The 12,525-nt window shown below is 48.9% G+C and overlaps 1 protein-coding gene across 2 annotated transcripts in view; it reads right to left on the reverse strand.

Moving 5' to 3' along the window:
• The window catches only part of LOC308470024 (epidermal growth factor-like protein 8), a 33,742-nt gene that overhangs the window by 11,183 nt on the left and 10,034 nt on the right, over positions 1-12,525 (reverse strand). Inside the window, exons 1-4 of one of the 2 annotated variants that reach the window (XM_080993237.1) lie at positions 8,752-9,239; positions 8,313-8,408; positions 6,071-6,208; positions 684-803 (exon numbers count right to left, since the gene is read on the reverse strand). In XM_080993237.1, coding sequence (XP_080849363.1) covers positions 684-803; positions 6,071-6,171 — 221 coding nt within the window. In that variant the 5' untranslated portion in view covers positions 6,172-6,208; positions 8,313-8,408; positions 8,752-9,239. Of the gene's footprint in view, positions 1-683; positions 804-6,070; positions 6,209-8,312; positions 8,409-8,751; positions 9,240-12,525 lie in introns of those variants that run through there. The other variant, XM_080993238.1, reaches the window with a different exon arrangement.

Here is a 12,525-nt window from a genome sequence, read left to right on the forward strand (position 1 = left end):
AAGGCGTACAATCTAGGGGCAGCCAATGTTTCGGACTGCAACTCCCATGAGCCTCAGCCAGCATGACCAAGGATGATGGGAGGTGGAGTCCGAAACATCAGGAGGGAGCCATGTTGGCTATCCCTGACGTAATCAATGAATAGAAAATCATGACATTCTGTCCAATGCCTAGGTGGAGTTTTTATCTGGTGTTGAGAGAATGCTAAAGATGACTCCAGGCAGACCTCATCGGAGAGAGCATTCCACAAGCAGGGAGCCACCACACAAAAGACCCTCTCCCTCAGCAAGTTAAAACAGATAGCAGTTTTTTTTAAAAAAACCACCAGCAGAAACCATACTCTCCAACATTTGTGGCATCAAAATCGGGACACTCTTTTTTTGGTCCTGAACTCTCGCGCATGTGGGAATACAAGACCGAAAGACACTCTCATGAGACCAAAAAACCAAGCATCTTTCATTCTAGCGCTCTGGTGCAAATCAGCAAAGCACCAGGCCCCAAAATGGGACATTCCAGGATACAAACAGAAGCCAGGATTGGCTTCTGTGATTCTGGGATGTCCCACTTCAAAACGGGACAGTTGAGAGATATGAAATACACGACCCTAAAAATGCACCGTTCAGTAAAACGTTCTCCCCACCCTCCTCTCCCCTGGTATCTCCATGCAGTGGAGGACCTTGCTTACCTGTAGGTGCTGCAGACTCTGGGTCCAGCGCACAGCGTCAAATACGGCTGGTGCGCAGGCTTGGCGTAGGTCTCGTTGTAGAACAAGGGGATCCTCAACGTGCGCCGTGCGCACACTCTGCTGTGGGTCAGAGAGGGTGCACAACTGAGAGGGTTTTGGGGATTCCTTTCAGCCTCTAGAATATCGGAGCCCTGTGGTGCCTTAAACCACATGGGATTGCTAACACATCGAAAATAAAGGTCTTAGCAAAGTGGTTGAAATATCTGCTTTCCTTGCAGGAGGTTCCAGGTTCAATCCCCTACAGTCCCCGGCCTGAATCAATGGAGCGGCGCTGCCAGTCAGTGTCTACAATACTGAGATAGATGGACTAAGGCCTGACTGCATAATGTGGCTTCTGGTTTAAAACCAGGGTGGCGCACAGATTGCTAAATTCTCTGCCCAAACCCATCCATATTCCCCCCAGCCGTTTAATTAAATGGCTACTCATGGGCACCAGTTGGTTAGCACGTGGTCCTGATAATGCAAAGGTTGCAGGATTGATCCTAATAATTATAATTATAATTTTATAATATACCCCATCCATCTGGCTGGGTTTCCCCAGCCACTCTGAGCGGCTCCCAACCGAATATTAAAAGCTCAAGGAAACGTCAAACATTAAAAACTTCCCTAAACAGGGCTGCCTTCAGATGTCTTCTAAAAGTCTGGTAATTGTTTTTCTCTTTGACATCTGATGGGAGGGCGTTCCACAGGGTGGGCGCCACTACCAAGAAGGCCCTCTGCCTGGTTCCCTGTAACTTGGCTTCTCGCAGGGAACCACCAGAAGACCCTCGGAGCTGGACCTCAGTGTCTGGGCTGAGCGATGGGGGTGGAGACGCTCCTTCAGGTATACTGGTCCGAGGCCATTTAAGGACAGCTGCATTTTCCTGCATTGCAGGGGGTTGGACTAGATGACCCTCAGGGTCCCTCCCAACTCTATATTTCTATGATTACGTCCAAAAGGTTCCCCCTAGCCAGCTTTTTGAAAACGTCATTGGGCATGACCATGAGATATTCATTGCTGGATTGTGGAGGGGCGCTTAACTCTTTAAATGCCCACGTACCAGTTTTTCATTCTGAAATTGTGGCCCACCCCCATGTGGCTTCCACTCCCTGCCTCTCTGCCAGCTATATCTGGGAGCTGGGTGAAATTGTGCTTTCTGAAACCCATGGATAAAAAGGGCAGATGATTTGGAGTGGAGAAATGGCAGGTGGGGGAAGGATTAAGGAGCCACTATCTCCCAGTGCTGCTGCTCTGCTAAAAATATCTCCCAGTACCCTTCTACTTTAGAGGGACCGAGTTGAATTGAAAGTTAAATTGATCTCTGTGTAAGGTGCCGTGGTTGGCTGCTTAGCTGAGCAGAGGCAATGTTTTTAAGAGAGTTGCATGTCATCTGGGAAAGAGTTTGCTTTCTGTAGCATATACATATATTTCTGTCATTCTGTTGTCTCCTCTGGCCAAGCAGGTTGTTAAAACAATACAGGAACCTGCATAAGTTATTTTCCACTTGGAGAAGAAGGATTGCTTTTGGATTCATCCCAATTTTTCATCTTTTTCAAGCTGCCTAGGAGAGTCAGGGGTGGGGACCAGAATCTGTCTCCAGACAAATTGTGTGCATGCGTTTGCTTTGATTGACATAATTTATCCTCTTTGCATAGTTCACAGCTCTTAAAAAAACAATTTGCAGCACATTTTTATTTTATCTTTCCAAGAGGAAAGGGGCGGGGCGAAAGCGATGGTCCCAGGGAAGTCTTTGCTTCTTAATTATTTGCTTTGTTTTAAAGAGATGAGATGTTGTCTTTTGCTGGATTCAGACAAAAGAGCCTTTTGTACGATACAGTTCTGTCTTAGTGCCAAGCTCTGTTGCCCTGTGCCAACGGCTTTCGTCAGACCCGAGATTCTTTGGAAAGCCCAAGACTGAATAAGGACTTTCCGCGTGCCAAAGATGAGGACCAGAAAGCATTTTTAACACTGGGTTGTATTCAACTAAGTCCTGCTCAGAGTAGACCTATTGAAATTAATAAACCTTAGAATCGTGCAATTGTGGAACTGGAAGGGACCCCAAAGAGTCATCTAGCTCAATGCAGGAATCAGAACTGAAGCATTCCTGAGAGATGGCCATCTAGCTTCTGCTTAAAAATCTCCAAGGAAGGAGAGTCAAACACTTTCCAAAGGAGTCCGTTTCACTTGCCTAAAAGCACTCATCCTGCAATAACATAAAGAGGACAAATGCTACCTTGCCTGCTACACAGTGGTACCTCTGGTTACGTACTTAATTCGTTCCGGAGGTCCGTTCTTAACCTGAAACTGTTCTTAACCTGAAGCACCACTTTAGTTAATGGGGCCTCCTGCTGCTGCCGCGCCACCGGAGCACGATTTCTGTTCTCATCCTGAAGCAAAGTTCTTAACCCAAGGTGCTATTTCTGGGTTAGCGGAGTCTGTAACCTGAAGCGTATGTAACCTGAAGCATATGTAACCCGAGGCACCACTGTATATATATAAAAACAGCTACCGAACATCCTTTATCAAAGGTGTCATGGGCTTTGAAGACACTCGAACTCAGGACGCAAGGGAGAACCATACTAAGAGGAGGGCACGCTTGGCAAATCCACACGGTGATCAACTCCTGCCCGGAAACCAATGTCCCCACTGTGGAAGGACGTGTGGATCTAGAATTGGCCTCCACAGTCACTTACAGACTCATTGTTAAAACTGTGTTTATGGAAGACAATCTTACTCAGCTATGAGTGATCACCAAAGAAGAAGAAGAAGAGATTTATTTACTTAATCAGTGGGATCGCCAAGAAAACGTGGCAGTGGATTCTCTCACCCCCTAGCGCAGGCATAGGCAACTTTGGGCCTCCAGATGTTTGGGACTACAACTCCCATGATCCCTAGCTAACAGGACCAGTGGTCAGGGATGGTGGGAATTGTAGTCTCAAAACACCGGGAGTGCCAAAGTTTGCTTATGCCTGCCCTAGCGGGAGGACTAGGATAACTCAGTCAGTAGAGCATGAGGCCCTTAATCTCAGGGTCATGGGTTCAAGCCTCACGTCAGGCAAAAATATTCCTGCATTGCAGGGGGTTGGACTAGATGACCCCATGGTCCCTTCTGACTCAATTCCATGATTCTGGGACTGTTGTCGAGGGTTCCAGACTGTGATGCCTTGTGGCTATCAGCAGAGCTCAGGGCTATTTGATGTGAAGGAACGTCCTTTTTCTGCTCTTCTGTTTCCTGCCTAGCTGCTTGATCCCAGTGTTTCAGGTTCACAAAGAGAAGGAAGTGTGATTGTATGTGTGTTGGGGGCGGCACTCTCATGCACCAATCACCTAGCCTATTATTATTATTATTAATTGAATTTATATACCACCCTATACCCGGAGGTCTCAGGGCAGTTCGCAGAATAAAATCAAAATATAAAACCACAAAATACATAATCAAAATGAAAACAACAACCCAATAACACCCCCCAAAAAATAAAACACATTTTAAAAGGGCATGGGATATCAATCAAATCAACCAAAAGCCTGGTTAAAAAGGAACATTTTTGCCTGGCACCTAAAGACACCAGACGAACTTCCCTGGGAAGAGCATTCCACAGATGGGGAGCCACTGCAGAGAAGGCCCCATTCTTGTGTTGCCACCCTCCAGACCTCTCAAGGAGGAGGCACACGAAGGAGGGCCTCGGAAGATGATCTCTGGGTCTGGGTAGCTTCATATGGAAAGAGGTAGTCCTTGAGGTATTGCGGTCCTGAGCCATTTAAGGCTTTATAGGTCAAAACTATCCCTTTGAATTGGGTCTGGAAACTAATTGGTAGCCAGTCCAGTCGGACCAGGATCAGCGTAATATGCTCAAACTGTCTTGCTCCGGTGAGTAACTTGGCTGCTGAATTCTGCTGTGTTCAGCCTGCCTCTGTTCTTCCATTCTTATTTCTTTCACAGTTACTCGTTTCTCTTTATTTAAGGAACTTATATCCAGTTTCCAAGTTATGCGTCAAAGAAACTTACAACAAAGGTAAAGAATATCACATGGAAAATTTAAGACACAAATGAAAGCATCGTGTATGTGTGTGTCACATCAGAACAGCTTTAAACTGCGAAGGTGCCCTGAGCAGAAAACCATTTTCATCTTGATGGCACCTGCCTGATTTCTTGTGGCAAGGAGTTCCACAGATTTGGGCCCACTATGCCCAAAGACTCGTGTTTCTGGTTCATCGGGAGCTTCTCACAGTGTCCCCCCGATGATCTCAGTGATTGGAATCATAGAATCGTAGAGTTGGAAGGGAACATGAGGGACATCCAGTTCAACCCCCTCGAATGCAGCAATATTTTGCCCAATGCGGTGCTTGAACCCACGACCCTGAGATTAAGAGAGTCTCATGCTCTGCCGTCTGAGCTATCCCAGTTTAGCATATACAGTGGTACCTCTGGTTGCGAACGGGATCCGTTCTGGAGGCCCGTTCGCAACCTGAAAAGAACGCAACCCGCATCTGTGCGTCTGCGCACACGCGGGTCACGATTCAGCACTTCTACGCATGCGCGTGATGTCATTTTGCACGTCTGCGCATGTGTGAGCGGCGAAACCCAGAAGTAACCCTTTCCAGTACTTCCGGGTCGCCGCGGGACGCAACCTGAAAAAACGTTTCCTGAGGCAAACGCAACATGAGGTATGACTCATGTTACATACGCTTCAGGTTACATACACTTCAGGATACAGACTCTGCTAACCCAGAAATAGTGCTTCAGGTTAAGAACTTTGCTTCAGGATGAGAAAAGAAATCGTGCTCTGGCGGCGCGGCGGCAGCTGGAGGCCCCATTAGCTAAAGTGGTGCTTCAGGATAAGAACAGTTTCAGGTTAAGTACGGACCTCCGGAACAAATTAAGTACTTAACCTGAGGTACCACTGGCCCCTGGGCCAAAAGTTCTTTGTACACTAGGACAAGAACTTTGAATCTTGCTCTATAGAGGAAGAAGAAGAGAAGAAGTGTTTGGATTTGATATCCTGCTTTATCACTACCCTAAGGAGTCTCAAAGCGGCTAACATTCTCCTTTCCCTTCCTCCCCCACAACAAACACTCTGTGAGGTGAGTGGGGCTGAGAGACTTCAGAGAAGTGTGACCGGCCCAAGGTCACCCAGCAGCTGCATGTGGAGGAGCGGGGAAGCGAACCCGGTTCCCCAGATTACGAGCCCACCGCTCTTAACCACTACACCACACTGGCTCCCTCCCTGAGGGTGGGAAGCGGTTGCAGAAGCCCCATCCCCATTCCTGCTGCAGCTTTCCAGCCCAGATCCAGGAGGCAGCCTTGCATTCCTTGCCTGCGTTACCCACCCCACTGCTCTCTCCTTACGTCTCAGGCTTCTTGCTCTGTCCAAGCGCTTCCCTCAGGAGGAAGGCAGCGAGGAGCCCCCCGCAGAGGAAGGCTGTGGCAGCAACACCCTGCCTCCCCATCGCACAGCGGGCAGGGAGCGGGTTCAAATCCCAGGACCTGTGGAAGAGAAGAGGATGATTTAAGGAAAGGGCTGCGGCTCAGCAACAAAGCAGCACCTTTGCCTGCAGCTTCAGTCCTTGACACAGAATCGTAGACTTGGAAGGGAACTCGGGGGTCATCCAGTCCAACCCCCTGCAATGTAGCTGTCCCGTACGGGGATTGAACCTGCGACTTTGGCATGATCAGCACCTCGCTCCAACTAACTGAGCCATCAGTCCGGTTGGTTTGCAGGGGAGGCTGGGCAAGGTTAGATCAAAGCAAACGTCCACACTTTCCTTATCACAAAAGCCTGGTCTTTGGGGGGAAGTGGGTTTGTCATGCAGGAGTTCCCAAACGGGCCTTAATCCTGCATCCTCCATTTGCCAGTAGGTGATGGAATCCCAGCTGAAAATTAGCATCTCTAAAGGGCCCCTTGCCTTGATCCAGAACAGCTCTTCTCAGATTCCTTATATGTGGTAGGGCGAGGGGGAAATGAACGAGAAGGAGCGGTTTTTCCTTACTTTATTATCTGAGGTAATTTTTATATTATTATTATTATTATACATGTATTCAAAAGTTACAATACAGCTTTGTCCCCTGCCATAATATCACAGAATGATCAATCCCACATCACTGTCATGACGGCTCGCCAAATATACTCAATAGGAACCCAGCTTCCAATCTGGTTGGCTAGGCATTTTCAATCACTATATCCCCTCCACAGACGCCTCTGTAACGATGATAATGGCATTAAAATATCCTGTTCTTCTTCAATAAAAGAGAGAAAGGGATGTACTTTTTTTTAATAAAATATATTTTGGAGATGGAACTTTTGTCACAAAATTTATCTTTTGTGGTAGGGCTTTGTGTGATTGCCAAAGGTGTGCTGTATTACTGTAGTGCAAATTTATACAGAATTTCGCCTTGTCCATTGCAACGAGGCTTCTCCTCTTTTTACTGGCTCCCTTTGGTCCTGTTTCCTTTGCTGAACACCTTAACATGCAGAAATTGCAAGGCTAAAGCTCCCTCTGCCCCACTCATGCCAAGGACAGGTTTTCACCCTATATTTCCACGTTTTGAGCTACTGTTAAAACAGATATATATTAGTTCAATCAATGGAGCATGAGACCCTGAAGCTCAGGCTTGTGGGTTCGAGCTCCACGTTGAGCAAAAGATTCCTGCATTGCAGAGGGTTGGGCTAGATGACCCTCAGGTTCCCTTCTGACGCTACAATCCTATGATTCTATGAATTGGTCTTATATATGATCTTGGCGGCACGAATGGTAACTGCAACTCAATGGAAAACAGTCCCAAATCTTCCCCTGGCTGCTCATTCTGGAATATAGCTATAATGGATAATTCAAGATTTCGACAAGGACTGGAACCTCCAGACCATTTTTATACGGTTTGGCATTCTTCTATGACATACGCAGCAGAGGCATCTTTTTCAGTGCAATCATCATCACAAGGCTGGCAAATCTGCAACTATCCTGGGTGATCTGATAACGTTTATAGTCTTTACTTAAGACTTGTTATTTTAACCCCTGTGCAACTGGGTGCATTCAGCATGCCCGTTTTATAGTTCTGCTTTTCATCTTTTAACTTCCGCCAGTCGTCGTAATTCTCTGTTTTCTATACATGATAAAACGATAAAACAAACCTTCAACCCCCTCCGTGCCAAAACAGCAAAGGAGCAAGTATAGCAACGTTCCTCTTTATCAGCCTTTGCTGACCGGACCCGATGACCTCCAGAGGTGTCAGCCAGGGCTGATGGGATATGTAGTCTGAAACATATCTGGGGGGCACCAGGTTGGCAAAGATGGCCCTGCACCATCCTCAGTATCTGGCGCTGCGGAGAATTCAGCAAACTTTACATGCGGAATCACAGATCTACGGAGTTGGAAGGGACCACCGGGGGGGTGTGGGTGTGGGTGTGGGTGTGGGTGTGTCATCTAGTCCAACCGCTGCAATGCAGGAATCTTTCACCCAACGTGGGACTCGAACCCACAACCTTGAGTCTCATGCTCTACCAACTAAGCTATCCCACAGGACGCACACACTCTCAGTGCGTGCTGCAAAATGTCCCCACCACCAACCTCATAAAATTACCCTTGCACACTACCTGTTCCGTCTCCTCTCAGCCTTGGCGCTTCTCTCCTGCTGCCCTCAAGGTCCCAACCTGAGAGCTCCTGCATCCAGCCGTCTGTTCCCAGCTCAGCTGTGGGTGGAAGCAGAGTTTGAAACGGCCAAGTCCCCACCTTTCTTGGACAGCCGCCACGCACCCTTGCAGCAGCAGCCGCAGCAAATCCCCCTTCCACCCACCTCTGGCCGATGCCCCCTGGCATTTCGGCCCCTGGCATGAGTCACGCCCTCCCCCCCTCGACCCCAAACCCGCCGACGAGGCGAGTGGCCCAGACAGGGCCTCATTGTCCCCTCCGCCCTCTTGGGATTCCTCACCCCCCACCGAACAAACCAGTTCATTGTCACTCTCAGGGTCCTTTGCGCTGGAATGGGAGAGCATTATGTACAGAACCCCCCTCCCCAACCCAGCGCATACACACCACAAGGCCAGGATATCGGGGAGCTCTGTGTGTGTGGAGCTGTGTGCCTGAATTGTCGGGGGCCACTGCTGGCAGGAGGCTGCGGCGAAGTTCGGGAACTTGAGTTCGGGCCACTGTCTGGGCTGCCACAATAGGACAAAGGCAGGAACTGGTTCCAGGCTGTGACGGAAAATGTCGCCCACAGATGTCGGCCTTTAAAACAAACCGGCTGGCTACAGCCACACACATTGTCTCCCGCTGCAACGCCTTCAAGATGAAGGAGCCCGGTGTCTGGGTGGGCCGGGAGGCGAGGAGGCGATAAGGCTTCAGGCAGTGCACCCGCCTCCCGGTTCGAAAGCCTTTTCGTTGGCAGGGGCAAGTCCGCTGCGTGGCTGAACATCTGCACCTTCTCTCCTTCAATGCGACAGGCTGAAATTCAAGAGGTGAAGCTGTTGGTCACCAGGGAGAAACAGGGGCAGGGAATATTTTCCCCTGTTGACTGAAATTCAACGGGCAAAGCCTTTCCTATTGGAGAGAAGCAACGCTTCGAAATAATTTCCCCTGTTAACTTATTCCACCTGACCTTGGATTGGGTTATGTTGTGCCAGGCAGAGGTGGATTTAGGGGAGCAGAGATTGAGGGTGCGGAGCCACAGGGGATGCCACAACTGTTATTTAAAGGCAGGGGCGCCAAATTTTGGCATTGCACAGGGTGTCACTGAAATTTGAGACCTGAGTCTGCCACCGTGCCAGGCTTTGTTAAAGGATTTGTAGGCGTGTTCAGGTGTGTTCACATTAAAGCACAGTGAAGTTGCCCCCCTGCCTCCCCCCATGCATTTCACGGCTCTTCCCCCCCCCCCAGCTGTTCACATCAGCATGGCTTCATTAGTGTCAAATTCATTTCTATTTGTGTGCACACTAGGCAGGGGGGCACTGGTGGGAGGGGAGGCTTTTACCCTCTGCAAAGGTGTTCACACCTTGGCTAGAGAATCATTGAAGGACTCTAATCAGTATAAAGCTGGTTTCAGAAATAATGCACCAGGCGGTAGCATTTTATAACAAAGTGTAGGACGTTAATCCATTTGAACATGGATTAAAAACCCAGCACCAGAAACACAGGGAGGGCCACAGTAAACGGGAGTGTGAACAGAATCTTAGTTTAGAATAGATGTTCCTTGAGCGGTACCACACAGTCATGTGATTCCATACACTTCAACATTCGGAGGATCCAAATATGGGCGCTCTTTTTTGGGTCAGACACACTGGCACAGGCCAGAGCACCTGACCCAAAACCAAGCCCCTTTTGCTCGGGTGCGAGCTAGCCACCACGCTGAGAGCACTTCACTAGAGCTGCTTCTGTCCCGCTTGGAAAAATCGGGATTTGGCAGAACACCGACAGAAATTGTGACTGATTTGGCGGCTGCCACAGAAGAAATGGGGCGGTTGAGGGGTATGCGATTCTTGACTGTGAGTGTGAGGCAGGAGAGGATTAAGGTGATGCTATAATCTGAGAGAAAATATTATGAAAATGCTGTACAGATGGCACCACACTCCAGCAAAACTAGCAAAGATGTATAAAAACAGATCACCAACTTGTTGGAGGTGTAAGGATGGAATAGGGTCATATATGCACATGTGGGAATGCACAGCCATTGAAGAATTTTGGAATAACATCTGCAATGAATTAAGGCAATGCCTCTCGATGGAAGGACGATTCTGGGATGAGAGGGAGCCCTTTGGGGAATCAGGACTCAGCTGCCAGCCCACTGTCCCTTGCCTGGGGGAGAGCATAAAAGAAGACTAAAGGTAAAGGTACCCCGACCGCTAGGTCCAGTCGCAGACGAATCTGGGGTTGCGCGCTCATCTCGCTCTATAGGCCAAGGGAGCCGGCGTTTGTCCTCAGACAGCTTCCAGGTCATGTGGCCAGCATGACTAAGCCGCTTCTGGCGAACGAGGGCAGCGCATGGAAATGCTGTTTACCTTCCCGCCAGAACGGTACCTACTTATCTACTTGCACTTGACGTGCTTTTGAACTGCTAGGTGGGCAGGAGCAGGGACCGAACAACGGGAGCTCACCCCCGTTGTGGGGATTTGAACTGCCGACCTTCCGATCAGCAAGAAAGCTAGTCAACCTCATATTGCAACTGGAGCTGGGAACACCCAGAGGTTTTGCTCTCTTTGAGGAACCCTAGAACTAAAGGGGAACTAGCCTGTGGTGGAGTGTTAGCCCTGTGAGACCATCCATCGTAAACTCAGTTGGTGCACATCCACCTTGGTAGCTCAGTCAATAGAGCAGGAGACTCTTAATCTCAGGGTTGTGGGTTTGAGCCCCATGCTGGGCAAAAAAAATCCTGCACTGCAAGGGGTTGGACTAGATGACCCACAGGGTCCCTTCTAACTCTACAATTCTATGTGCAAATAAAACCATATATTACAAGTATCACAAACGCCTCAGTGAGCTTCGTTTTTAGAAAATCCAGTCCCAAGGTATTAACGGAGGCTGCTGTGTTCATTGTTATAATTAGGATTATGTTTACATCCCACTTTCTCCCCAAGGACCTCAAAGTGGTGCACATGCCTTTTAATCTCATAACAACCATGTGAGGCAGGTGTGGTTGAGAGACAGTGACTGGCCCAAGCTCACCCAGCAAGTGTCATGCTTGAACAGGATGGGAAAGATTTCTCACCTGCTCAGAAACTTGGGTGTGTGAACAGCAGCCGCGTTCACATGTTATGCTGACACCCAGGCAAGCGTTTGCTGCTTGAAAGAGAGTGCAAATGTTGATTTGTATGGCTCAAATGTCACGTACATAGTGGGGTGAACACCCCGACAGCCATGCTGCAACACATTTCCCTGGTATATATTGCGAGCTTTGAAAATTTAGCGCAGGGTTGTTTTCTAGGGATAAGGCCTAGTTTGGTCTGGCTCCTTTTGAGCCCTTTCTTTGTTTCTTTCTCTCTTTCTCTTTCTCTTTCTCTCTCTCTCCCCCCCAGAGGACACAGAAGGGTCCTGGCTAACCCCAACCAGAACAAAATCAGCTTGGCCGCTTTTTGACCTCTGGGATAGCCGCCAGAATATTTTGTGTGAAAGCCAGGATTAAACGATGAAGCCCACACAGCCACCCTGAAGTGCCAGGCTGTTGAGCTCCAGCCCGGTTTCACACGCAGTGTGAGATTTCTGCAGGGCGCATATGTGCCGCTGGTCCACAGCCATCCTTCCACCCACCTGCTCCTCTCACAAGGTGGCAGAACAACATGGCAGCCCGATGCAACACGGGTGTCAGAAGCTGCCTTATGAGTCAGTCTGTGGGAATCTATGCAGGCTCTGGTGTTTGCTTCAAGGCCACTTGGTCCATTGAGCTCAGTATTGCCTGCACTGACTGGCAGCAGCAGCTCTTCAGCAACTTGGGCAGGGTCTCTGTCCCAGCCATATGTGGAGATGTCAGGGATTAACCTGGGACTTTCCATGAGAGGGAAGGTGGTGTTCATTTTTCACCTCCCAATGTGCAAAATAAAACAAAGCAAGCTGATGGCATGCCCTCCATCATTTCTCCTATGAAAACAGGGATATTCTATCCAATTACTACTACTACTACTACTACTACTACTACTACTACTAGAGACGTGGGTGGCGCTGTGGGTTAAACCACAGAGCCTAGGACTTGCCGATCAGAAGGTCGGCGGTTCAAATCCCCGTGACGGGGTGAGCTCCCGTTGCTCGGTCCCTGCTCCTGCCAACCTAGCAGTTTGAAAGCATGTCAAAGTGCAAGTAGATAAATAGGTACCACTCCGGTGG

This window comes from Podarcis pityusensis (genome assembly GCF_964106645.2).
Source record: "Podarcis pityusensis genome assembly, chromosome: 2".
NCBI lineage: Eukaryota > Metazoa > Chordata > Lepidosauria > Squamata > Lacertidae > Podarcis > Podarcis pityusensis.